Genomic DNA, 27,624 nt, shown 5'->3' on the forward strand with positions numbered 1-27,624 from the left:
TGCTGCGATACAGGCGGCATTAACCGGGTCTGTTCCAGTGCCGAGAGATAACCAGCATCGTCACAGTGGACCGCACTACGTCAGCAGAGACGTTTTCTCATTAAACAAGCAGTAAAAGGAAATTTATGGGGTCCATGTTGTGTGTGTGAGACTTTCTTATCTTGAATTAACAACTGTAGCATCAAAAGCAGTTTGTTGTTATCGCACAACAGGTATATGACGTTAAGAGCCTTAAGATAGAATTCAAAGAGTTTGGATCAATTGATCAATATTGGCTACTCAATAAGGTCACAAGGACGGGAAACTGAACCTATTCGGTTTATTGAAACTGTGTGATGTATTCAGGATCTGTTTTGAAGAAGCACTGCTTATATATGGGACACAAACACAAAAATAGCGTAACTAGTACAGAACAGGCAACCTTTGTGAGGAAATGCTTGTTAATGAAAAAGCTTGTAAATAAATTACTAAAAAAAAGCTGCCATTTACATTTTATAAAAAACGCAAACGAAACATGAGTTCTATTGACTCGGTACTCGAGCTTGAACATCCTGGTCTTGATGCCATTTATGCATGCAAATTTAATATCAACAGGAATGTCTTGGCCTCTACTGGTTTTGAGATGCATGACAACATCAAGATACAAGTTCTTACAAAAGCACATTTAAACCATTTCCAGTGTAACTGTGCACGTAAACTAGGGCAAAAGAACATGTGCATTACATTGATATTTCTGTGTACTTGGTAGTGCTTTTTTGTTTTCATGCCACATGAGTGGATTGTCTCACGACAATCTCTTTAAAAGCATGGTGGTGGTGAGAAGACACTTGCATGATTTTACCGAAGAGTGCAAACTGATGATATGCTTTTCATCCATCAATATTTTTGCGCATCAATAAATATACTGTAAGCTACAGGTTCCTTCTCATTGCTTAAGGCCCTGGTTTTAACTATACAGACACAGATGGATGGTTTAAATCCTATGGGCCAGAGGTCACGGTTCATGTCTGGATCTTTAAACTTGACTGACGTGGCCAACTGTGTTTGGATAGTTCAGTCTGTCTTGATCAGTTCTGCACCCTGGTCTATCTTCAGTCTGTTCTCCAGACGTTGTTCAGTAGCTTCACGACTTCCTCATAGAGAACAAAGACAATGGCAACGTCCAGACACACTCGGCCCAATCGTGGGACTGTGCCTTTGTAGAACCTGCGATTCAAAGCAAGAAAAGTGTAAGAAAGAAGAAAAGGAAGTTAAAAGGAAATAATATTTATGAGGAAACATACGCTTGAGGGCCTTCGTTCTTCAAAATCTGGAATGCGCAATCCATGGTGCTCTTGTAGCGATGAGCCTCCAAACCCTAAGACAAATGGATTATAAAATGTCAACAAGTGGTATTTAAAAGTAGTTTTAATTAATTATTTGAGAAGCTTCTGCTAACCTGCATTCGAGTCTTCACCACATCAAGGGGTGTGTTCCCAAAAACACTAGCCGCCCCGGCTGTCGCTCCGAACATCGCTGTAACCAGCGGGTGCATGTCACGACTGGGGTCATCACCTGAAGATACAGCCAAGATGATCAGTTTTCTTAAACGCCCATACTTAAGAGTATTATTGTTGGATCCCATCCTCACCTTTGTACCAGTTGCGCAACAAGTTCATAACATAAAAGCGTATCGCCTGGTTGCTACCCTGCTTCAGAAGTGTAGCAGTCAGTCCTTGATATGTCCCTCGAACACCTACAAGCACGGAATAAATGTATTATTAGACACTTTTTCAACAAAAAAAATTAGATTTTTGTTAGATTTTTCAAAAACTATTAATTTTATATAGAATAAATGTTAATATTTTTCAAAAACTTTTTATTTTACATTTTATGCATTTTTTTTTTTAAATGATTATTTTGTTTTTTATTAAATGATTTATTGAATTTTTTATTTTTTATTTTTCAAAAACTTAGTTTATACTATATTTTAATAGATTTTTTATAGTTTATATATATATATATTTTTTTTTTGTTAATCGTTACAGTTTTATATTTTTTTTTTCTACGAACATTTTTCTATGAATGGTCCATCTCCTCCTGTCTCTTAATACATACGTCTGTACTGGTCTAATATAAGTACCTTGATCTCTGATGATTTCCCGTACGCCGTGGAAGAACCCTCGGTAGCGTGGCCTCAGAGAGCACTGGTCATGAATAAACTTCACCTGAAAATAATACAGACAGGGGATATATTGAGTAAGATACAGAAATCAGAATGTATGAACGCAAATAATTTCTCCTTTTCAGAGTAAATCCATCATGATTATACAGTACACTGTGGTTCTCACAATATACAGTATGATGTGGCAGACAACTAGTTGTCCAGTGCGGTTCCATTCATTCAGCACAGGTTTGTCAAGAATGCAGTTCTGAAAATGTGCAGGTGTCAGTTTGGTTAAAGAATGGGGCTGTCATGCTCATAAAAAAACAAACTGCTGTATGAATCCAACCATATGATGGTGCTGCCATACTAGCCACTAGCTAGTATCTGCTCTAGAGTTTTGTTTTGTGTGAAACATGATAGGGTATTAGGGATGAACATAAACAGTGCGTAATCGATTATGTCAACGTGTCGTTCCAGCCCTAATGTATAACCAAAATAACTAGTTACAGTCCCACCTTGACTGTCTCCATTGGACAGACCACCAACACCGCTTCTGCAATTCCTGCTCCAAGCCCACACAGTAAACTTCCTTTATTGTCAAGCCGACCTGTGGCGTCCCTCATTGGGTTACTAAGAACCTCGAATGTTCCAAACCTGCCATAATGTCAAAAACAAAAGCGTAAGCAAAAGACAAACTATTCATGGTGAAACAGGTAAAGACCAATGTTTCTTACCGTACTGCAGATTTCGGGATGGATCCGTAAAGCAGTGAACTAAGCCCTCTATACAGACCTCTCAACCCATGATCCTGCACTGTCAGCTTAACACAATCACCTGCGCAAAAATACAGGTTACACAATTTTATTTACACATTCAGTTAAAGCCCCTGTATACATTAAGCTAATTCAAAGGAGGAACAGTTGTGATGTCATTTCGAACAATATCAGGCCAAAATGAAGTTCATTTGGAGTATAGTTTGCCAAAGCTACTATTGGTCCGTGATGATTACATAATTCACGAGTTCACACTTACATACAATTAGAGGGGGTAAAGTTTAATGCGTATTTGGCGTGCTGTGCGGGGGGAGGGCTCCGAGCTCGGAGTTCGTAAATTAGAAATGTTACCTCCGGATGCTACCACCTTCATCAGGCAAAGTTTAAAGATTGCCTCATTAATGTTTGCCGGTTCCCTATGAACATTGGGTTTAAATCCAAAATATTGGCAAATAGGCGCTTTTACATTTCGCTTTGAAACCAAATCTTCCGCCGTCAAGTCTTGTCAGTCAGCTCGCCTCACTCTCATCAAGTGATAAATGAAATCTGACTCCTGCTGCTGATCTGTGCTGCGACTCTCGCTCAGCTCACGCTGAATTGAGCAGACGTTTCAGTTGTTCAGTTTTTAACTAGTGTCTGTTAATAAAAAATCTATATAAAAAATCTAAACAACAGTGGGGGGCGATGCCGTGGTAAGTGATGTAACCTGTGTGGCTGAACACTGGTAACACAGACTATCGCAGCGAGCCTAGTTCAAAGTGACCAAAAGTGAACCATTTTCCTCCAACCTAAAATTCATTACCCCACGCAGTTCTGCACAGTGTGCTCAAGAAGGGTGCCCGCACTGCTGGTAGATGAAAAACGAGGTATGTCCTGAAAAGAGATCTGATAGATTTCAGCCTACCAACTAACTCCTGGACCCAGGCAGTCCAAAATGGAGGGTTGATCTATATAGAGGAAAGACTCAAGACCATGCCAACAACATCTAGCAGCTAAAAGAACGACGTCTGGAATCCAACTAGGGCTGGGCGATATATCGAATATTAGTGATAATATCGCAATAATTTTGACGACGATGTAAAATTTGAAAATATCGTGAATATCGAATATTTCAAATTCAAGCATAATTTACCAAAGAACACGCCGAACGTCCAATATTACGTCCCCCTTTCATCTTGTCACGTATTACCGCGCAAGAGACGTGAGGTGGGGGAGGGTCTGCAAGAAGATAATAGCTACAAAGTGTGGTAACACCATTAATCTCTTTCATCACCTCAAGCAGCATCCAGTGCAGTACGGGCAATGCATGAAACTCCGTGAGCCATCATCACAAGCCTCGGCCTCTTCATCTGCCGAAAAATCTAAACTAAACAACTAAACAAATAAAGCTGGTCGATTCATTCTCTTGCGGTGTGCCATTTGCGAGAAATAGTAAAAAGTGGGAAGAAATTACATTGGTCACGTTTCACATAGCCAAAGGCTGCTAAAGGCAAACGACCCCCAATACAATTTGCCTTGCCGTAAATACTTTGCGATCTATGGACGATCTGAACCTGCGAAACCTACATCAGCCTTACCATTCATTTTATTGATGGCTGGGAGCTGAAATCCACTTGTCTGCAAACCAGTTACTTTCCAAATGAACACACCGGGGAGATCATTTGCAGAATGCACTCTCTGTACTTGTTTTGCTCTACTTCAGTTACATTTACATGCGTTCATTTAATAAAAAAGCAGTGAGTGATCACTTGGTTTAGATTTTTTTTAACCGCTTAAATTTCCACTAAACATTTTGTATTTACTTTGTAACAATAGCTGTTCTATCTAAAAAGTTTTTGTTGTTTTTTAATGGGGGCAAAAGAAAATTATGTTTTTTTATTACCATATTTAAAAGCAAATGCAAACATATCGTGATATATATATCGCGAATATCGTAAAAATTGACAATATCGAGATACCAAAATTTTTCATATATCGCCCAGCCCTAAATCCAACCAACAAACATGAACTATGCTAGTCAATATATCTCTATTTCCTATTGTCAGCCACATTGTCGCTCGTAACAGAAGCAGGACAAACAGAGTTGCAATAAAATGAAAGTAGCAACAGATCTTTCTTCTGCATTGTGACGTACATCTGAGAAAAATGACTCATTATTGGAGAAGTCCTGCATAAGTCACAAAGAGAAGTCTGTTGTTTTCACCGAAAAGTCCAGTTATGATATTCTGATTAAACATTAGGAAGACAAAAAGAAACATGTACACAGTAGCATGCTTTTAGAAATTAGATATTGGTAATTTTTAATTTTATGCCAGTTGCCCTCACCTATGCCCCGGTATCGAGGAGGGTTAGCTCTTTCATCTAATTGTAGTTGGGTCTTCACGTACTCCGTTGGGAATGTGATGCAGATCTCAATGCCTCCTGCAATGCCACCTGGGTAAAAATAATATCATCAGTAAATAAAGCGTGCCTAAATTGCATTCAGTGACATCAGCGGCAATCTGTGATTTGTTTAAGCTTACAGTTGTTTAACTTCCATCAAGGACAAGTCAGTTTCATACAAGGTCATGTTGTTTTAGTTGTACTTGGTTGTTTGTTTAAAACCCAATGTGTGCAACAAAGTAATCAAACTAACATTAGTTTTGTTGGAATATGGTTAAGTAGTTCAGTTGATATTTATATTAATAAAGCATTCTGTTTTAACTGTCTAAACCTATTTAAACAAATTAGTAAACAAATGAAATTTCTGGAAGCTACCATTTGGTTGACGGTTGACCCAGCAAAGACATGCAGGTCATGAACTGAGAGTGAGTTTCACAGTAATGGCAGACTGTAAGGGTTATGGAAGGGGACGTGCCAACGTGGTCACGCATGACTGTTGTTGTGGGCTCGCGCATAATAGGGTATCGCGTGATTCACCAAAACATTAGCGCTTGTGTGCTTCTAACACAAACACAAATACGCATGTACCTGCAAGAATAGCCTTCCACGGATGGGTGATTCTTCTCCCTCCGATTGCAGCGGCCGCTAGATTCCTCTGGCCTGGGTAAATTTGGGGAATTGGGGTAAAAGTGCCCGTCGAGCCCCCGCCAGCGGAGGCAATCCGGGTCAGAGCTTCAGGATGCTGTTGCAATGTGCATCCTCGTCTCAGTATTGCATCTTTGCACGGTCCCTCCGAAACAGAAAACGGTTTATACAAAGACGACATGATTTAATGATGTTTTACGCGCAAAGTGAAAATCTGTGCTGTGTGTGACGACGCGCAGGATGCGTCTGCCCAATAGGACGAAGACAACACAATCACAGGAAGACCACTCTGAGGCGTGGCGCGGCGAGGAGCTCATGAATATTAATATAGAGGTCATGCAGCGAGCTCAGTCATTGGTCCGTTTTAAACATTTGATTAATTTATAACTCTACTCATCTTATGTCATATTAATAATGTGTATTAGCCGAAACAGTTGGTTCAGTTGTACCTTACATCCACACCCACATTCTAGCGTTTTTTTTTATATAATAATAATAATAAATGTTTGATCAGAAAATGTTTGAGTTTACTGTAGCAAACAGGACATTTTGCATAGTATCAGAGATCTTGACTTGACCTGTATTAAAACCATGCAACAATAATGGAATATGTTGAATTTACATTAATTCAATGTATAACACATTTTAAGTACTAAAATGTTGACCGCATTCGTCAAGCTCGACCATTCAATCCTATTATCCAAGTTATTGCTTAGACAAATGATCAAACAAATATGTGTTTATTAATAGGCCTATGTTTATTAATTTACTAATAACTACAAAACCACTTTTGGTCTCAACTAGCTAGTCCTTATTGTGTGGTGATTTATTTAAGCTAAGATTGCACCCTGTTACCCATTCCGGAGTAGCCTAGTTAGAAAAAGAAAATGTAATTCGTTTTTTTTTATGCTGATGCTTGTTTGTTTGCTTGTTATTTTGCTAGAAATTGGCAAACTCATGAAAGCAAGGCTTAGTTATAATTTTCTGAAAATTAAACACCTCATTTACTGAGCATTTGTTGTACATGTGTAGCCATTTTATGGTCCTCCAAGGTTCTTATAATACTTGACATGGTTTGGTCTCGTGTTAGGGTGTGAATGTTGTGGGTGTTTGTGTTGGGTGGTGGTATAACCGGTGTGAATGTGGAGTGCAAGCTTTATTTTCAGCTTGTTTGCATGTTTGTTGCACACACATGCAAAACTAACAGTTTATTCAGCTAATACAAAAGTAGTGTATTAGCTGCTCCATGCAGAACATGATACTTCAAGGATACTTTTTACATGAATGTGGTTGCGGTGATGAAGCGCAGATGTATCCCTCAAATGCTGCCAGCAATTTCCCAATTTTTCACCCCACCTCATGGCCACACATTCCTATTGAGAGACAGGACCAGGACTGGAGATAAGAGCTCCAGGGTGACAATGATGGAGGCGGGTTTTGCTCTGTCGCTCCAAGTGAAAGGACATATTTCTACTATATTTTATCAACTGAAGCGGAGCTTAAATTGCGATGGAGAAGAGAACTGAACAGGTGGCTTGAATTGTATTTGTTAAGTCAAGCAATTTAAAACTCCTATATGATTTTCTTCAGACTGTTTGCATGTGGGTAGTTATTCAATTAAACTTTGAATAACACATGTACCCAAACAATTTCCGTTATCTTAAAATGTTTCACACACGATTCAGTGAGACATTACTGTTGCACCCTCGCTGAGGCTGCTGGACCTTTTGAGCTCAGAATCAAATTATTTGACGGTACTTTTTGAGACCTTCCTCTAACTGCTCTTCGTTTTCCTGTTTATCTAACTTGCACCTAAATGTATTCAAACAACATACCTCTAGGTATTATTCACTTTGACTCCATTGAAGTTTACTGCTCTGTACAATTGATCTAGATAGTTGGTTTGGATTTTTCACAGAAAACCTATACTTTCTCTAGTGTTATTCCTGTCACTGAATGTTTGTTTGTTTCATCCATCCATCTATCTATATATCAATCTATCCAACCATCATAGTCCATCTAGGATTACATGAAGAAACAGAAAAACTGAGACAGACTAAATCCAGAAGAACTGTGGCAATGTCTCCAAGACGCTTGAAGAAACCAAGAAAATATGGCTTTTCAAATCAATTTATGTTACTTGGTTTTAAAATGCTAATAGTAACATAATACAAAGCAGGCTTGTTTATATGTGAAACTGAGTTGTCCTGTCCTGTCTTGAATTAAATTAATTTTGGCTGTTATTCTTGTTTTGCCTCATATAAGCCAATAAGACACTTCTGGCTTCAGAATGTTGCTAGACTCAACCATGTTGACAATTCTCTCCAAGTGTGAACTCTTAGCTTGAGGCAACTTTGAGTCACCCAGGTTTTGGCTGCCTCAGATAGCACCTGAAACATGAGGTTTGTGCTTGAGATATGAACTCTAATCTATATAAATATTTAAATACATTTAGTTCAGTGAATACGAACTTCTCCAGCCTCAACAACTCACAACAGACACTGATATCTAATCAGGCTGCATTGATTATGGAATCCATTATCAGTTTACCGCTCCTGAAATAAAGATGACTTAACTGAGAAAGCCAAGCCTGGCCAGACTCCATAAAACAGTGACATCTGGTCCAATAAGTCCTCCCCAAGACCTGTTTTTAAGTATTAATAAATAAACATTATTAAATAAAAATTCAAACAAATTGTTTTAGACTCTTAACATTGTTGACAGTTTTAATGTAGGTCTATACAGTGCATACAGTTTTAATGTATATGTAATATGTATATTTTTGACATACATCCTTAGTAAATACTATTTGACAACATTGCACATAATGCATTAGCATATTTTCAAGCTTATAATAGTATGACTAAAATAAGCACTGCAGTGAAGAGTAAAGACAAGAAATCCATGACTCTTGAAAGATTCGATTTCCTCACTGCTGACAAATGAAAAAGTAGGCTATGTAATACAATATAATGCTGAAATAAATAATTGGATTTCACTTGGTAGCAGTGAAGCAGTTGACCGTCGTTTTTGACCTCAAAGAACAGTAATACTGACAGTCCTGTCCTTAAATTGTTTACAATGTATTACTAAAAAAGATATTAAAATTGCTAAATATGATTTAGGTAAAAGAGGATTGAACAAAAATATCAACAATTTCACAGCTTATTTCATAGCCATCAACAGACGGAGGGACATAGGCCTACTGGAGTTTTATTAAGATGAACTGTTTTTCTGCTCATCAAACAACAGACATTTTACCTGCACAAAAAGACAGAAATCAAACAACAGTGCGAGCAAAGTCAATAGAATGTACAATTCTTATATAATCACACAATAGTGAACATTTTATTTGCATCATACTATTTTTATGCTGTGTCCAATAACCGATGCACATCATAAACAACTAAATGAAGAATAACTTGAAGCAAACTGAGTAAAATCAGAAGTACAAAAAGTGTTTGTGGTTATAATACACTCACCGGCCACTTTATTAGGTACACCTGTTCAACTGCTCGATAATGTAAATATCTAATCAGTCAATCACATGGCAGCAACTCAATGAATTTAGGCATGTACTGTAGGTCAAGACGATCTGCTGAAGATGAGCATAAGAATGGAGAAGAGAGGTGAAGGTGCTCTTTTGGTGAACATTTTTACTTCATTGGAATGGTACAAAACTTGGTTAAGGTTTTGCCACTTGCTACTGTATGTGAAAAAAAAAAATCTTGGGCATGATTCGAAAAGGTTAAAGGGTTAGTTCACCCAAAAATTATGTTATTAATGACTCACCCTCATGTCGTTCCAAGCCCGTAAGACCTCCGTTCATCTTCGGAACACAGTTTAAGATGTTTTAGATTTAGTCCGAGAGCTTTCTGTCCCTCCATTGAAAATGTATGTACGGTATACTGTCCTTGTCCAGAAAGGAAATAAAGACATCATCAAAGTAGTCCATGTGACATCAGTGGGTTAGTTAGAATGTTTTAAAGCATTGAAAATACATTTTGGTCCAAAAATAACAAAAACTACGACTTTATTCAGCATTGTATTGTCTTCCGGTTCTGTTGTCAAGCCGCGTTCACGAGTCCGCAGTGACGCTGATGACGTAAGACGCTGCTGACGTGTATCTGGTGCGTCCGTGTATTCGGGTTCAAATAAATATGGCTGGGCAAAAAAATGCAAGTGTCGAAATCCTTAGACATGTTTGCGAAGATTGTTTTGTTTACAGCGTGCATCTCCCTCAGACTGTAAACGAAGCTCAGGCGCACTGATAACACGTCAGCAGCGTCTTACGTCACCAGCGGCACTGAACGCGGCTTGACAACAGAACCGGAAGACAATACAATGCTGAATAAAGTCGTAGTTTTTGTTATTTTTGGACCAAAATGTATTTTCAGTGCTTCAAAACATTCTAACTAACCCACTGATGTCACATGGACTACTTTGATGATGTCTTTATTTCCTTTCTGGACAAGGACAGTATACCGTAAATACATTTTCAATGGAGGGACAGAAAACTCTCGGACTAAATCTAAAATATCTTAAACTGTGTTCCGAAGATGAACGGAGGTCTTACGGGCTTGGAACGACATGAGGGTGAGTCATTAATGACATAAATTTTTGGGTGAACTAACCCTTTAAATGGTCCTGAAAAAAAATAGTCACTTGTGTCAAAAATGTCCTCATTGGAAATAAATGGGAGACAAATGTTTTTTAGTGAAAACCTTTGGTAATGCGGCAAAACAAAATCTGACTGAAAGCTAATTTTTTGAGATATCAACCTCAAATTTGGAACACAACTTGTTTAGGTTTAGGGCGTTGATTTTGCAGTTTTAGAGTAAAACGTGTTTTTGAAAATATATATTTCATATAAAAATTGAAAATAGTATTTTTGTGCATTATTCCCAACAATAAACGTAAAATTCTATAACTTTTTTTAAGTTAACTTTTTTAAACTTTTTTCACTTAGCAATAATCTGCCTTTGAATAATCTTTGAAAGAGATCAAAATTAAGTCTGTGCTCTAAAGCATTCAAGATTTACCAGAGTTTAAGTTGGAAATTTCATTTGCAGGTCTATGCTCAAAAAGTAAATAAATAACAATATAATTAAGTACCATAAAATCCCCTAAAAATACAAAATATTGAATAAAAAACATTATCGAACTAAAATATAGTGCAATCATTTCATTAAAAAAAAAAAATCTGTCAATTTTTGACGGACACACGAAGAGCACCAGTGACTTTGAATGTGGCATGGTTGTCGGTGTCAGACGGGCTGGTCTGAGTATCTCTGATACTGATTTTCACACAGATCCATCTCTAGGGTTTACAGAGAATGGTCCAAAAAAGAGAAAATATCCAGTGAGCGGCAGTTCTATGAGCAGAAATGCCTTGTTGATGCCAGAGGTCAGAGGAGAATGGCCAGACTGGTTTGAGCTGATAGAAAGGCAACAATCTCTTAAACGCAGCCGAGGTCTGTAGAAGGGCATCTCTGAGCACACAACACATTGAACCTTGAAGCAGATGGGCTACAGCAGCAGAACACACACTGGGTGACACTCCTGTCAGCTGAGAACAGGAAACTGAAGCTACAATTCGCACATCTTCCTCAAAATTGGAAAATAGAAGATTGCCTATAGTCTGACGAGTCTCAGTTTTTGCTGTGATATTCAGATGGTATAGGGTCAGAATTTGGTGTAAACAACATAGCATGGATCCATCCTGCCTTGTATAACAGTTCAGGCTAGGGGTGGTGTGGAGGATATTCTCTTGCCACTCTTTGGACCCCTTAGTACTAATTGAGCATTGTTTAAAGGATTACTAGCAATGTTTACCTAATAAAGTGGCCAGTTAGTGCATTTACTTCTTATGTTATAATTATGAAAGTCTGAATTTTGACTTTTCATCTCATAAATATGACTTATGATTTGTTTTGCAAAATATGTCTATTTATTTAATATTAAAGTCTGCAGTATACAATGTATATACAGTAAGCAGTACACTAGTATTCCATTTTGAACACAGCTGTGTGTCTACTTACTTCATGCCAGCGCAGTGTATCACGTGGCAGCCCAAGATGGCAGTGAGGACAACAGCTGACAGAATCCATGGCCTCCTCCTCCTCTTCCCCCCTCTTCAACTCTCTTGGCCTATCAGTGTCCCACAGGGGAAAAGATACAGAGCGAGAGGAGTGGGCTACTCCAAAATGAGGCCTAGGGTCTCGCTGGTAGTTCAAGCGCTCACCACTGGGGGGCAGTGTAAGATCCTCACTGTCCACCTGCAGCTAAAACAAAACTGATACTGAACTGCCCCATCTAGAGTACAGATACGGGAATGACACGTTATATTTTGCAAAGCTAACTCTCTCAGCTACATAATTTACAACCAGCTGAGTTGGTTGCAACAAGATCCTGAAAGCATGCCAGGTCAAATGAAATCTAACCCCTGAGTCTATCTAGTGTCAAAATGGCTGACAAACTAGATAATTAATCTATTAACAGCATGCCCTATTTAGACATTAAAAACATGAGCTTGTCACTGTACCTGAGGTATGTCGAGGGCTTCAGTTGGTTGAGATTTCAAGCAGTACCAACAAAGTTCAAGGGCAACTCCTGTAGTGAAGTGCACACTCATTAACTTAGGCTTCTTCATGTGCCAACAAGATCTTTGAGCAATATTTCACTAGCTCTAGCTATAGTTTTATGTTTACTACAGAACAAACAACCGATAGCCAAAAATAGCCAAAAGTAAATTAGGCCTGTACTGGCCATTGTTTCCCATCACCACCTGAGTAAATATCATTTGCATTTCAGGCTTGAATATTTACACAAGGACAAACTGTTCAGCATTTTTAAATGTTCCTTATCCGTATTATCAGTGTAAGCATTTATCAGCTGGGTAACGGTGACAGGTTTAGACATACTCTGTGTGTGTACAGAAGTCGCTGCCAAGGCCTGTGTAATGTTTGGGGTCTGACCGGATTCAGGTTTCTCCTGTGTAACACTCTCACTAACACAACAGCTCCCTTCCTCGCAGGAAACGCTCTGTCAAGCAGCACAAAGAAAGAGAAGGATTAGGGACAGTTAACAAAGAACACGTTTTTGTGTTCATGTTCTTGCTGCATTTCAGACGTTTAAAGACGCAAAGTTAAAATAAGAAAAACAAATGAGCTGAACTTTTAAAACTTGTCTCGCGACCATGCGATTCTTCTTAATTTCACTGTGCTGTCTTGCATTTCGCGTTGATTTTTAATTGTTTTATGTAAACATGCGCACTGCCCCTCGCATTTTAAGACGCCAAGTTAAAATCAATAAACATAGGAAGACGGGGGCTGCATCCGAAATCGCATACTTCCCTACTAGTTAGTAGGCGGAGAACAGTATATGACAAAATGAGTATGTCCAAATTCACAGTACTTAAAGAGTTGGCAAAAAGTACCCGGATGGCCTACTACTTCCGGCGGGATTCTGAAGTGTGCATTCGATGGACACTTCACTATCCCATGAGGTAGGCCCCATGTGTATGCGATTTTAGCCAGGGTATTGTTGTAACATGGGGAGAGTAACACAACACAACCAATTCCACCAATCAGGGATAAACTAGGAGTCCTATGATCATATCAGTGTTTACCCACTTCTTCTTGGATCCTATAATGATTGGCTGCATCCGAGATTGCATACTCTCTTGAGTAGGTACTTATTTTGAATAAATAGTTACTTGACGGCCGCTAAAAAAGTACGTTCTACAACCCGAATTCCGGAAAAGTTGGGACGTTTTTTATATTTGAATAAAATGAAAACTATAAGATTTTCAAATCACATGAGCCAATATTTTATTCACAATAGAACATAGATAACATAACAAATGTTTAAACGAAGAAATTTGACACTTTTATCCACTAAATGAGCTCATTTCAAATTTGATGCCTGCTGCAGGTCTCAAAATAGTTGGGACGGGGGCAAGAAATGGTTGAAAAAGCAAGAAATTTAGAAAGGATTCAGGTGGGAGAACATCTAGCAACTAATTAAGTTAATTGATATCAGGTCTGTAACATGATTAGCTATAAAAGGGATGTCTTAGAGAGGTAGAGTCTCTCAGAAGTAAAGCTGGGCAGAGGCTCTCCAATCTGTGAAAGAGTGCGTAAAAAGATTGTGGAACACTTTAAAAACAATGTTCCTCAACGTCAAATTGCAAAGGCTTTGCAAATCTCATCATCTACAGTGCACAACACCATCAAAAGATTCAGAGAAGCTGGAGAAATCTCTGTGCGTAAGGGACAAGGCCGAAGACCTTTATTGGATGCCCGTGGTCTTCGGGCCCTCAGACGACACTGCATCACTCATCGGCATGATTGTGTGAATGACATCACTAAATGGGCCCAGGAATACTTCCAGAAACCACTGTCGGTAAACACAATCCGCCATGCCATCTCCAGATGCCAACTAAAGCTCTATCATGCAAAAAGGAAGCCAAATGTGAACATGGTCCAGAAGCGCCGTCGTGTCCTGTGGGCCAAGGCTCATTTAAAATGGACTATTTCAAAGTGGAAAAGTATTCTATGGTCCGACGAGTCCAAATTTGACATTCTTGTTGGAAATCACGGACGCCGTGTCCTCCGGGCAAAAGAAGAGGGAGACCTTCCATCGTGTTATCAGCGTTCAGTTCAAAAGCCAGCATCTCTGATGGTATGGGGGTGCATACGGTATGGGCAGCTTGCATGTTTTGGAAGGCACTATGAATGCTGAAAGCTATATAAAGGTTTTAGAACAACATATGCTCCCCTCCAGACGACGTCTATTTCAGGGAAGGCCTTGTGTATTTCAGCAGGACAATGCAAAACCACATACTGCAGCTATTACAACTGCATGGCTACATCGTAGAAGAGTCCGGGTGTTGAATTGGCCTGCCTGCAGTCCAGATCTTTCACCTATAGAGAACATTTGGCGCATCATTAAACGAAAAATACATCAAAGACGACCACGAACACTTCAGCAGCTGGAAACCTATATAAGGCAAGAATGGGACCAAATTCCAACACCAAAACTCCAGACACTCATAAACTCGATGCCCAGACGTCTTCAAACTGTTTTGAAAAGAAGAGGAGATGTTACACCATGGTAAACGTGCCCCCGTCCCAACTATTTTGAGACCTGTAGCAGGCATCAAATTTGAAATGAGCTCATTTATTGGATAAAAGTGTAAAATTTCTCAGTTTAAACATTTGTTATGTTATCTATGTTCTATTGTGAATAAAATATTGGCTCATGTGATTTGAAAGTCTTATAGTTTTCATTTTATTCAAATTTAAAAAACATCCCAACTTTTCCGGAATTCGGGTTGTATATGAGTGTGTGTAGTGTGAATGTATCCGGACGTACTACATTCGCCATGTTCTCATTATCATGTGTTGTGTCGCTTCACTGCCATTCACAAATCCTCTCCTGTGGCCTCATGGGATCATAAAGTGTCCATCATATCTTCAGAATCTCACTGGAAGTAGTAGGTCATCCAGGTACTTTTTGCCTACTCTTTTATGACTAGGCTACTGTGAATTCGGCCATACTTCTTTTGTCACGTAATGTTTTTCACCTATTTAGTAGGGAAGTATGCGATTACAGATGCAGCCATTGTCAAAGCTGGAAATAGGCACATGCAGATAAAGCAAACACTGATTAAGTGGTAAGAAAGTAATTGTTTTTGCCAAAGCCAGATTTTGTTTAGTAGGCTACATAAACTTTTTCAGATTAAACGATTTAACATATATTAGATTAAATTGTAGTTTCTCAGGCAAAATGTGATGCATTTTTAACCTGCTAATTTCAAACCATTTTGCTAATATGGCTTGCTAAACACTGCCTGACAGGGGTGGAGTGTAACACATCTTTAAAAAGTGTCACAACCATCCACTTACATATAAGAACATTTTTATTTTTAATAATTTTCCTGAATTCTTAGAAAATGAAAAATATAGACATATTTTTAAGGAATTGGTGAGGTTTCAAACGGCAGTCAGATCAGTTGCGAAGACAATGCTGAAAGCCAGTGGTGAGAATTATGAGACCTTGAAAAATGAAAACTTTTGTGTTGTTTGTATGGAGCCATTTGGCAGCTCAAATCCAAAGGAAATGTGGGTAAAATGTACCCTATGCAGTTTCTGGGCCCACCAAGCCTGCACTCCGGGGTTAACAACATTCATTTGTCACCATTGTGACTCTGATTGAGAATATTCACAAATAGATACACAGACTCACACATTGACAGTGTCTTTTACACAGGTGTAATGTAGTCAAGTGTTCATTAAGCATCAATATTGTTAAGGAATTTTGTCCTATTAGACTCATTTACACACATGCACACACTCCTGGGTCACACAGAGAGTGGATTTATTCAGTTACAGAGAAAGAGCCAGTTGTTTTGGATTGTTCTTTTGGATTTTTTCATTAAACATATTGCATAATGTGGCCTCTGTTTTTGCATATTTTTGTTAAAACCTGTTACCTGTTTTAAATAAATGGCAAACAATGTACTGTACCATAATCTATTTTGTCTTTATTTTTTCCATTGAGTGAGAATTTTTTACTTTTGACAGCACAGCCGTAAAATTTAAAACTGTAAAATTACGGTAAAGGGCTGGAACCACAGCTGCCAGTACTTTACTGTGAAATTACAGCATTGTTGAAACCGTAAAATTACGGTAAAGGGCTGGAACCACAGCTGCCAGTACTTTACTGTGAAATTACAGCATTGTTGAAACCGTAAAATTACGGTAAAGGGCTGGAACCACAGCTGCCAGTACTTTACTGTGAAATTACAGCATTGTTGAAACCGTAAAATTACGGTAAAGGGCTGGAACCACAGCTGCCAGTACTTTACTGTGAAATTACAGCATTGTTGAAACCGTAAAATTACGGTAAAGGGCTGGAACCACAGCTGCCAGTACTTTACTGTGAAATTACAGCATTGTTGAAACTGTAAAATTACGGTAAAGCGCTGGAACCACAGCTGCCAGTTCTTTACTGTAAATATACGGGTGAATTTTTTACAGTGTAGCCTACCCTGGTATAGTGAGCTTGTAACAAAGTATTTGACATCAACTCAAAAGGGCTGTGAGATTCTTACAGAGGTTTGAATTGGTGTCTTTTGTAGTAAACAAATATAGGACATTTGTATAAAGGTGTGTGAACAATCAAAAATTCAGTGAGTTACAGATTCTGAAGCAAAAAGTGTTAAAACCATACCCGGTCTTTCCTACATGAATAAATAAAAGAAGTTCAACTTTTAAAACGTGTCTCGAGATCTTGTGTTCTCTTCCATTTCACTGTGCTTTCTCGTGTTTTATGTTGTTTAAAATTGTTTTATGTAGCCTAAACATGCGCGCTGAGAAGTTTAAGTAAATAAAAGCTTAACGATGATAACATTAAAGTTTAGAACGCGTCTGACCTTGAGTTCTTTTCCATTTCACTGCGCTGAGTTTCGCGTTTTTTAAACGCCAGCACCATAGACTATAAGGCCAGAATGCATGCTGTGTGATATGCTCTTTCTGACCAATCAGAATCAAGAATTCTAGCGCCATGTAATAAGCAACAATGTCAACAGGTTAATCTTAATTTAAACTGCATGGAATTATAATCATTGAAACTGAAATATTTTCACACACACACACACAACTAATATAATTTAGAGAATAACTGCTACATGAAAATCCCTTAGTGTCATCATTATTAATCTCTGTACTGATTGGTCCATTGATAAAGAACAACTCTGACCTGCTGCTGTTGATCCTGTGGAGAGTTTTGTTCCTTGTTGCTGTGATCACTCGAACTCATTCTGTATTTGTGTAAGAAAGACTGAGTGTAGAGATTAAAAGCACATGTTGTTTTTGTTTATTTGAATAAAATCCTTAACACATGGCTTAACTTCTTACACAGTGCCTAGACGGTCTAGTCTCAATTCCAGCTATTTAGGCTACCCCTCACCGGGAGGTTATCAATTAATCCATCTGTCTACGAATTACACTCGAGAGGCTTGAGTATCCCCAGCCGAGACCTTTTAACGCACTCTGACACTAACCAAAACATCAGCAATTAAGTGTTGTGGAGCTCACTTACCCCACCTGGGCCGCTTGGTCGTCATTAACCATCCCCGCCATCTCACTGACCTCCCGTTTCCGTGGGACAACCTCTTTTTGTTTTATCCGCTCTCTAGGTCTCTCTCTCTCTCTAACCCCTTCTTCTCACGAAACGGAAACTGTGGCTATTCAATATTTGATGAATCTCAATGGCTCACAAGCAGATTTGCTGTAAAGAGTGACAGCAGTGGAGCTCAGGTGTCAGGCCTCGTCTGCCTCAGTCAGTCAGCAGTCTGGACTCCCCAGCTGAGGATAAACACCCCTGAGGGACATTTTACCCCATCTGCCACAATAGCACTTGATGTAAACATCAAATGGATTACGCCCTAGAGACAAGAGGTCTGTTTGCACACACAGTGTGGACCTAATATAGTACCAAAGAGTGAGTGTGGGTGCATGTGGAGCAATATCTATGAGTGTGTGTTCAAGTGTTGTCCCTGTGGGCTTTTAGAAAATAGACTCTCTTTAAGCACACTTAAACACTCTCATTTGACTTTGTCTCCTAACAATGTCTGACAGTGAATGCATAACTAAGAATTCTGTCATTTGTTCTGCATTGACATTACCGTCACATCGTATATATTATGGATTGTATTTAATAACATTCTGGTGGCATTTTATGACATTTTATTTAATAGCTAAATTTTTATGTATTTTAAATACGTGCAATTAGTACTTTTCACATAATTTATTAAAATTACTTAAAAATATTGAGTTCATACCTTGGTAAATAAATAGACTAATATATCTGATTATCTTAGAAAACATAAAAATGTAAAGCATTATGTATGTGCTTGCCTGTGTGTGTGTGTGTGTGTCTTCCCTGTCATTGTAACTTGACCTAGGCTGAGTTCAAAAGCTTAAAAATGCTGCCTTCTGAGGACACATTCGAAGGCATCAAGGCACGTCCGAATCCAATGTTAGCTTCCTGTCTCCTGAGATACCTTCATATCTGATCGAGTTTTGAAGACAGCATGTGTCCTTCGCTGCCTGTGATATTCCACAATCCTGTGCTTTCCATTCTGTGACAGTTGAGTAAAGATGAAAAAGTAAAGAGAAAGTAAAGATGACATCTGAAAGTCACGGTTGGTGGTCAGTTTGAGTCTAAAAGTAAGTTTTTGACCAACATTTTCAACTTCTGATCGCATTTCAAGTGAGAATATTTGCTTATTTCACACCAAAGCTCGCTCTATTTTGTTGTAGATCATTAAACCGTTGCGCTGCCTCAGAAGTCTTTCCGAAATCAGTTTTGTGAGGTGCCTTCATGCGCAGGTTTCAAGGTTTCCTATTGTGTGCCAATTTGTTGTTTCCATATCCATAGTTACTGATTAGTTTCACCTGCATTTCAGTTAGCTTCCTATACGCCGTTTATTTAAGCCTTTAGTTCTCTTGGTTCTTTGTTATCCAGCAGCTGTAATATATAGGCATATACACTATAGTTGCTTTAGTTGCATTGTGTTTTGGTTCTGTTCTGTTCTGTTCCGTGCCTCTTCCCTTGTTTGTCCTGAGCAGATAAACTGCCCAATGTTCTTCAGAAAAATCCTTCAGGTCCTGCAAAATCTTCAGTTTTCCAGCATCTTTTGCATTTTTGAACCCTTTCAAGCAGTGACTGTTTGATTTTGTGATCCATATCTGTTCACACTGAGAACAAATGAAGGACTCAAACACAACTTTTTTTGTTTCTTTTTTTTTTTTTTTATTAAACATTCACACTGGTGCTCCAGAAGGAAACACGATGCATTAAGAGCCAGGGGGTGAAAACTTTTGTACCGGATGAAGATGTCCACATTTTTCTTATTTTGCTTAGATGTCCATTTAGTACTGCCCTTCGGAAGCAACAGAAGGTACTTGCATGTTTCCCAGAAGACAAATCATGTCAAATTTTTGATCTTCAAATCCAAAAAGATTTCACTGCACCTGCTCTAAATGCATCGTGTTTCCTTCCATGCTTTCCTTCCCTCCTTTAAAACTATATAAAATATTTTCCTCATTTTGATGGTTTAATCAAACTAGTAGGATCATTAAAAACAAATATCCCCTCCGGACATCACTTTCTCTCTACAACTTGCCTTCAGTGGAATACTTTACACTGGGTCAATTAAAAACTTTTAAGTCTTCCTTTTTTTGTGACAAAAAAGAAAACATTGAAACCTATTACTTTTAACCCCTGGGACAAAAAAAAAAGTGGCCATAGCTGAAGAAACGCCCCCATATATGAGAGTGTTCAGTGCTAGAGGAGGCAGGCAATGAGCTTGTTACTCTGAAGGTGGTCCACCACTTTACTGAGCTGCTGGATAAGTACTTATAGAGGGTGAGTCACTCAGACCTTCACCTTTATTCTCTCGGTTTCACTCGCTCCCTCCATTCTCTCTGACTCTATCAGCTCCTCAACCCTCTTCACCTCCCCCATTTCTTTTTTAAATGCGGCAGGCACCAACCCAACCGGCAGATGAATGAAATGTTGTTGTTTTTCCACTCACAGTTAACCTTCTGCAGGTGTTTCTGCAGAGCCGTTTGTTCGTGATCAACACTTTTCAGTAGAATCAGGGTACTATTAGCTTGCGTGGAGCAGACATAGTCATAATACACAGTTTCTATACTTCTATTTACATCAATACACTTCGGAAAAGATAACCAGCCACATTAATCAGACGTCACTTGATAGTTATGGCATTCCTCTTGTTTTACTGTCGGAGAATTCAAAGCTCTTTAATGGAAACATGAGTGCTGGTGCATGCTGGGAGCCGAGAGCTCGACGCCTGTGCGCCCCTGCCAGTGCTGTCAAAGAGCATTCTCCCCCCGGCGGGTGAAATGGAACATTTTTGAATTGATTCCGAAAGAAAATCATTTCACACGGTCTTTAATATGAAACCTCTAGTACGTGACATATTAAAGCTGTATGCCCACATATCCACCGCCATACATTACAACATGACAGAACAAGCTACATTTGAAATCGACGAATGCTGTTTGATGCCAGAAACTGCAGGCGTAAATGCAAAAACATCCCGTGAGACACAACGGCAGACACTGGCAATCAGCTCTTAACGGACACACTGACAGCTCTTACGGCGAGAGCAGAGGGTATAATTGAATGGTAATTACATGGTAATTATCATCATGCATAAAGGTTTGGCATACAGAAAAGGATTGGGGGGAAGAGGAATTTTTTATTTTATCCTTTTTTTTTTAACAACCTCTCCGAGATTTTAAATGATTCTGTTCAATTATGGCTAATCACTGAAATCCAGGAAGGGCATAAATGGGGGTTGTCTATCTACAAAGGCAGCAGAGAGCTTCAAGACACTTTGAAGCACCTTAAAGCGCGTGTGTCACGGAGAAAGTTTCATCCGAGAGTGTTTTTGCCGTGTTGTTCGGTTTGGCTTGGCAGAATGCATCATTAGAGCTGCTGTCTGAGTCACAGTCATTATCAGGCACTTTTTTACCTCTGAAGTACTGGCGCCACTGTCATCAGGCTGTGTTTATGCCTGATTTTTGCATGCGTGCGATCAGGAGCATGAGCAACAGATGGAGAACATGGGGCCGCAGTGTACATTAATGACTCGGAACGTTTCGTGTGTAAAGGTTTTGAACAGTCAGGCTTCCATTTATAGTAATTACCGGCGTATTTTAACAGACTCTTTGCATATTTCAATGAAACTGTTTCAAAATGGAGGTTGAGGCAGAATGTAAGTGGCCATGACTCACCAGCCCCCGACAGCAGCGCCGTGAGACTTCTCCACACTTATGCTGCTCATTCACGGCCCTCTGCGTTTTCTCCGACACAAAAGCTGAAAGAAAGAGAGGAGAGAAACACATCAGAGGCTCATAAACGACTGTCCCCCATAGCCACTGCACTCTGGTCACTAATGGAAAATTTTCAAGCGGTCGTCTGCCATCGCAATGGTTAATTTGCAGTGGGATTGACCACTAAAGGCAGCTGGAGCGAAAGCCACAGACGTTTAGAGTGCATCAGTACGATAATGAACGTCTGTGTGGGGTTAAATCCCACTATTATTGCCCGGCGTAAGGTCTTAATTGCGTTTTAACCAAATGCAAGTGTAGTTTGAATTAGAGAGCAAGGTGTGTTTGCAGGTTGCCTAATGCAGGTGTTTTTTGAGCATAATTGAGTTCTGCATTGTGTCCAAAGTCAGGGTGTGGGGGGAGTGGGCTGGTGTCTGTGCCTGTGTGTGTGTGTGTGTGTAAGAGAGGGAGAGGGTATAAGTGCTCGAGGTTCTGCAGTGGTGCATGGCAGTAGATGACTCACCCGTCAATCATGTGACTCATTAATCACTGCAGCTTTCTCTCTCCCCACCCCTCTCTTTCATTTGGTCTCAGTGTGTCTCCATGTCTATTCCCTTCACATTACTCTTCTTTTATTATTCGAAGTTCTTTTTATTAGCGAATGACTTTCATCTAGCAGCGTCTCATTGAACAGCATCATTCTCAGGAGGTTGAAAAGACGGATTTGCTTTTTGCTAGTTAAAGACGCATGCATTCAGATCTTCTTTCACATAATTCTGTACATGTTTTGGTCTTATGTTTGGTAAATACGTTCTATATATTTTCTCTTAATAATCAGAACTTGTTCAAATGAACATGTTTGTTGCGGAACATGAGTAATGCAGTCGTGACTTGTAAGGGTTTTTAAGAATCATAGAGCAGCATATCTATCTTTTTCATTAGAGATCTTCTCAGGCACATATAGGTATGCGAGTAATTGGAGAATAAAATGTGTCTCTATAGTCAATCGGTTTGTGTTTTCAGTGTTCTGTTATAATACAGTATGAGAAAATGCTTGTGGAAAATACAGATAAAATTCAAAGTGGTACTGGGCATGCTGGTTCAAACTCTCTGTGACGTCAAATGCAATTTCTGCTACAGGTGAGATAAGAAACGGCATATGTTGTCCTAGCGAGAACCCTCTGTGGTACAGAAATGTATTAATTTCTGCTCAGGATCTGATCAAAGACGTTCCAATAAGACATTTGTTAAAAAAACTGACTTTAATAAAATAATTGCTTTTATTTTCGTTATATAGCAAAACTAGTAATCAACATGCTGTTATTTACACATTGCACACACATTTGTTTATTTGACACTGTACAACTTACAATCTGAAAGTTGACAACAACAAATTCCTTTCACAAGACAGTTCACTGATGAAAACACTTGCTATAGTAATTAGAGTTGTCTTTCTTTGTTTTCTTTTTTTTTTTTTATTAATTTTTAAAATAATCACAGTTTGATCAAGGAAATTTTCCCCAAATTTGGCAGATTTTTTTTTTTTTTTTTTTTAAAGATGCAAATACAGATAGACGTGCAAACTGTTCACCCTCAGAGTATTCCTCACAAACTTCAGACAGTTTAAAACTCATTTTTAGGAACAAACGTTATACTATACAGCGTTCTGTTGGCTCCCAAGACAAAGATTCTGTACTCAGTGGTTGAACATTGGAGGTAACCCACAGTAACAGGGGCTTTTTTAAAATGTCTTCCAAATTTTGGCAAGATGTGACGTTGACATTAAATCACATGTGTACAGGTATTCCACCAAGTAGATTGACAGGGCACTGACCTAGCAAAGATATTCACCATTTTGCATTTCTGTGAATAAAATGGAAGATTTCCTTTCAAGCATTGTTTACAGCCTGCATGACAGAATTCTTTTTTTTTTTAGTGGTGCAAGACCTGCATGCACATGGATGAGCTAAAACAGTGATCAGTATTAAGGCAATAGGAACATTGATCAAAACAATCCAACAGACCTTCAGGAAAAGCCTGTAATAATTGGACAGTTACTTGTTTGTGTAATTAGTGCCATAGCAATTATTACTGTGCCCTGCAGTGTCAAGATCTCAACCACAAGCTTTGCTTTTCAATTAATCAAGTGTTTCCTAAAGAAAATAAATCTTTGTATAAACATGGGTCTCTTGCATTTGGCACCGAAAATGTTTTCATTTGACCATTTTGTCTGCTTGTTTTTGTTTTCTTTTTGTTTTCTCTTTTGTGTGTTTTTTTGTTTGTCCTTTTTTACATGCAAGAGAATCAAAAACATACCTGAATGAAACCTTACAAATTCACCTGTGTATTCTCTCACCAAATTAAAATGTAAACTGCGAGAGAAACCAAATGAGTGCACGCAGAGAGGTTCTGATGTAGCAGCACCGTCTCTTCCGTTCCTGATTTGGAATGTATCAAAACACAAGAGTGGAGAAGAAACACCTAACTGTCTTTTCACAGCCCTGTCACTCAAATTCCCTGTCAGCTTTTTCTCCTCACTCTTTCATCGCTTCAGAATATCCTGAACTCGCAACTGACTAAAATAACCTACGGTTGTAATAAATCTTCTCAATGAAGTTCTCCAGCTCTTCATCGCTTTCCTGCGGAGACTCCGGCTCATCGTACACATAGTCTGGTGGGTAGATGTAAGAAGGTGCTCTCCCACTTGGAGGAGAACGTGGTTTGGGCATGGGGAGAGCCTGGTAAGTTCGGGGATGGGGTAGAATGTAATTAGATATGACAGTGCCCGGTTGTGGGTATTGGCTCTGCGAGCGTTGAGGGGCTTGCGCCCATTTCCAGTCCCTCGCTTTTGGCCTGTCTCTATACCTACGGTTTGGAGGCTTCAGACCGTATCCCATAGAGCCCCCAAAGTTGTAGTCAAATGACAGAGCAGGATTTGTATAGAACCGCGGCTTTGGGGGTGGGAAGAAGACCGGGTAATAGGCTCGATATGGCTTCTGATAATAGGGGAACGAGGGATAGGCCAGAAACTGCTTCTGCGGCTTAAACCAGTAGTCCTGCTTGCTGAGCTTGCCTTTGTTTTTCTCCTTGTACCATTTCTTATATGGATCAACTTTATAAGAGGATTTCTTATGTGACTTGGGATATTGATTCGCCTGAGGCCTTGGCTTGGCTTTGAGAGGAACTAGAGGGCGGAAACGAGGGGTGTTACTCGGGGGTAAATCCTTCCTCTTTTTCTTCTTCTCCTGAACATCACTGATTATTTCAACCACATCGTCAGCAGGCAAGTGCAGCTTGCTGGAGATCTCGATCAGCTTGTCGATGGTCTGGGGATCCATTTCATCGTCATCGTCGCTGTCCTCCACCTCGTTCGAGCGCTTGTCCTCGGCTACATTGTTTAGAAGAGCCGCAGCCTTCATGTCTCTCATGTAGGACGACGCTTTCTGCTTCCTGCCCATGTACTCCAGCAGCATATCAGAGGCAATGTCCGCCAATCTCTGCTCTTCCTCACGTGCCTCCTGCGCCTCCGCCTCCTGCCGACTCACCTCCTCCTGCTCTGCTCGAGCCTGTGCCTCCTCTTCCTTGCGGGTCAGAATCTCCTCCTCCTCTTCTTCCACAAAATCGAAACCATCCATGAAGTTTCTGTCGAGCTGGGATGGGTTTCTCGTTTGCTCCTCCTGCCACTTAAGCTTTTTGGTTGCCTGGGCCAACTGCTGGTTATAGGCTTTGTAGCCTTTTAGAGGTGGGAGGATCTCATTGTCTTGCAACCCGAGGTCAATGTTTTGGAAATAGCCCCTGGCTTTGCGCTGGAGTGTGGCCACATTAGACTGACTCTGCAGTTGCCAGTCTTTAGCCGCATTCACCTCGTCCTCCTCCTCAATCTCACTTTCATCCTTTGGCTTTTCTTGCCTCCCGTTTTCCTCACCTGGCTGTACTGCCTCTAATGATTTCTCTGTGTCCTGCTCAAGGTCTCCCTGATTCCTTGTTGCCTCCATTGTGAGTCCTTCTTCAGAATCCCCCTGGGTCATCTTCTCTCTAACTGGGTGATCGAGAGCCTCAAGCAGAACTGAAGCTAGAGCACTGGCAGAGTCCATATTTGAGATATGTTCCTGACCCAAGGGTTTCTGGAGCAGGCTGTCCACTTTCCTATGTGTCCAAGCAGCTCCTTCTGCTGCCCCCGGGTCCTCTTTTGCCAAGTGGAGTGCCTCATCGATGCTGCTGCTGACTGAAGATCTCTGCGGAAGTGCAGGGGCAGCCAGGGCCAGCAGGGGGGTGAGGCTGAGGAGGACTAACAGGAGAGCTGAGGTGCTGGAGGGGTAGCAACAGCAGAACATGACCATGCAGAAAGGACAGGATGGGGGAGAGGGGAGCACCTTACAAAGATAAAAAGAAAAAAACATGATTAATCTCTGTGGTTTTTCTTTTTCTGAGCATTAACAAGACTACCGTTCATGGCGCTTATATTTTAACATTTAGTTGCTAGAGCAGCACAACGTGCGTGCGCGGAAATCTGCTTAACTTAATTAGTACGATCAGATATTAAATCGTGCAGTTGTTTTACAGCAGTACGTGGCCAGCAAAAAACACTATCACTTTTTAAATCAAATTAATTTCGACGCTTTAATTAAACTGAGCCCACACAGAAACCACGTAAAAGGAAAGATCGAGACGATTCCCTGGATGCCTCTTCACCGATCACTTTTTGAGTCGGATTAGCGAAGCACCACAACAAGCCTGAATTTGGTAAAGAATATAAAACTACACTGTCAGTGGAAATTGTCTTTCTTGAAAAAAAATCTAGAGACTCGAACGTATGTATGAATGAAACATTATAAATTCACCTGTGCTCTCACTAATTCAAAATGTAAGAAGCAAGAGAAAAATCTATGTCAGTCAATCCAAGCAATAATTATTTTCTTTTTATGTATTCATATAAACACAGTATGATTTGGATAAAATGAATACTACCGTTTTCTTCTCTCGATTTTCAAAGAATTCTAACTCTGAGCGATCTAGCCTTAAGATTTATTTTAAATCTACGCACACAATAACAGAGTATTTTGTATTATTTAACAAAGAAAATCATAGACATCACATCTCAAGTTCAGATTGTCAGAAAGATAGAGACACGGATCTTGAATTCTTGCAACAAAAAAAGGCGTTTAGAAATTTATGAATGAAACGCTTGTTGATCGGTCGAGCTGTATATCTTTGAATGACTGAGATTCAACAGCATGCAATCTCAAAGTAGATATCAGCGGAAAACTTATTTCTAGCCCTTTATAGCCTCTCTTTTTTTACAGGGAACTATCAACAATTTACCGGGTGAATGTAAGAAAGTCAGTGCACTTACTCACCTGATTTCACGAACAAAATAGCTGGAAGTCAAAACCTTCTGCTTCTTGGATGAGGCTTGGAAACAACCGCAATCCTTAAATTCATTTATAACTTAAGTTAAAGTAAGTTATCTTCCCAAAACAATTATTCGAAACACACTTCGGTCTGTCTTGCACTGTTGAGAGATGAATGCGAAGCGTGTATTTTTTTCAGGACCACGGACAGCGCAACTCCCATTTGTATAGACGCGTCTGGACACGTGATCGACGAGTCATAACTCCGCTGTTGACGTCAGACTCTCCATTGATAAGAATTTCGTGTCTCGTTTGAACTCGGAGGGTACGCTACGGTGCTCTGATGAATGAACAGAGATTGCATGAATGAAACAGTCTCTCCATTAAAAACAGAGCCCTGTGGACCACAGTGAAAACACTGCTAAATTTACTCATACATAAGCTAAATCTGAGTT

General features: G+C 39.6%; 2 protein-coding genes across 2 annotated transcripts; both read right to left on the reverse strand.

Annotated features, from left to right (window-relative positions):
- Positions 1-302: 302 nt before the first annotated feature.
- Positions 303-6,267, reverse strand: slc25a1a (solute carrier family 25 member 1a). The gene is made up of 9 exons (XM_056247796.1): positions 5,890-6,267; positions 5,245-5,352; positions 2,881-2,980; positions 2,662-2,800; positions 2,123-2,207; positions 1,631-1,735; positions 1,439-1,554; positions 1,284-1,357; positions 303-1,206 (listed from the first exon to the last, which is right to left on the reverse strand). Exons 1-9 carry the CDS (start codon positions 6,125-6,127, stop codon positions 1,092-1,094), a joined length of 1,080 nt encoding a protein of 359 aa, XP_056103771.1. The 5' UTR covers positions 6,128-6,267; the 3' UTR covers positions 303-1,091.
- Positions 6,268-24,364: 18,097 nt separating this feature from the next.
- Positions 24,365-27,388, reverse strand: si:dkey-175g6.2 (GRB10-interacting GYF protein 2). The gene is made up of 2 exons (XM_056247798.1): positions 27,176-27,388; positions 24,365-26,191 (listed from the first exon to the last, which is right to left on the reverse strand). Exon 2 carries the CDS (start codon positions 26,156-26,158, stop codon positions 24,395-24,397), a length of 1,764 nt encoding a protein of 587 aa, XP_056103773.1. The 5' UTR covers positions 26,159-26,191; positions 27,176-27,388; the 3' UTR covers positions 24,365-24,394.
- Between the last annotated feature and the right edge of the window lie 236 nt (positions 27,389-27,624).

Source organism: Rhinichthys klamathensis, unplaced genomic scaffold (genome assembly GCF_029890125.1).
Source record: "Rhinichthys klamathensis goyatoka isolate OS25496 unplaced genomic scaffold, OSU_Roscu_1.1 h1tg000050l_1, whole genome shotgun sequence".
Classification (NCBI taxonomy): domain Eukaryota; kingdom Metazoa; phylum Chordata; class Actinopteri; order Cypriniformes; family Leuciscidae; genus Rhinichthys; species Rhinichthys klamathensis.

Coding starts and splice junctions, on each gene's coding strand:
- si:dkey-175g6.2 (XM_056247798.1), bottom strand. CDS start 26,158: ATGGTCATGTTCTGCTGTTGCTACCCCTCCAGCACCTCAGCTCTCCTG.
- slc25a1a (XM_056247796.1), bottom strand. CDS start 6,127: ATGTCGTCTTTGTATAAACCGTTTTCTGTTTCGGAGGGACCGTGCAAA. Junction 2,208..2,661: donor GTCCAATGGAGACAGTCAAG/GTGGGACTGTAA, acceptor TATTATTTTCAG/GTGAAGTTTATTCATGACCA. Junction 1,736..2,122: donor GGAAATCATCAGAGATCAAG/GTACTTATATTA, acceptor CCGTGCTTGTAG/GTGTTCGAGGGACATATCAA.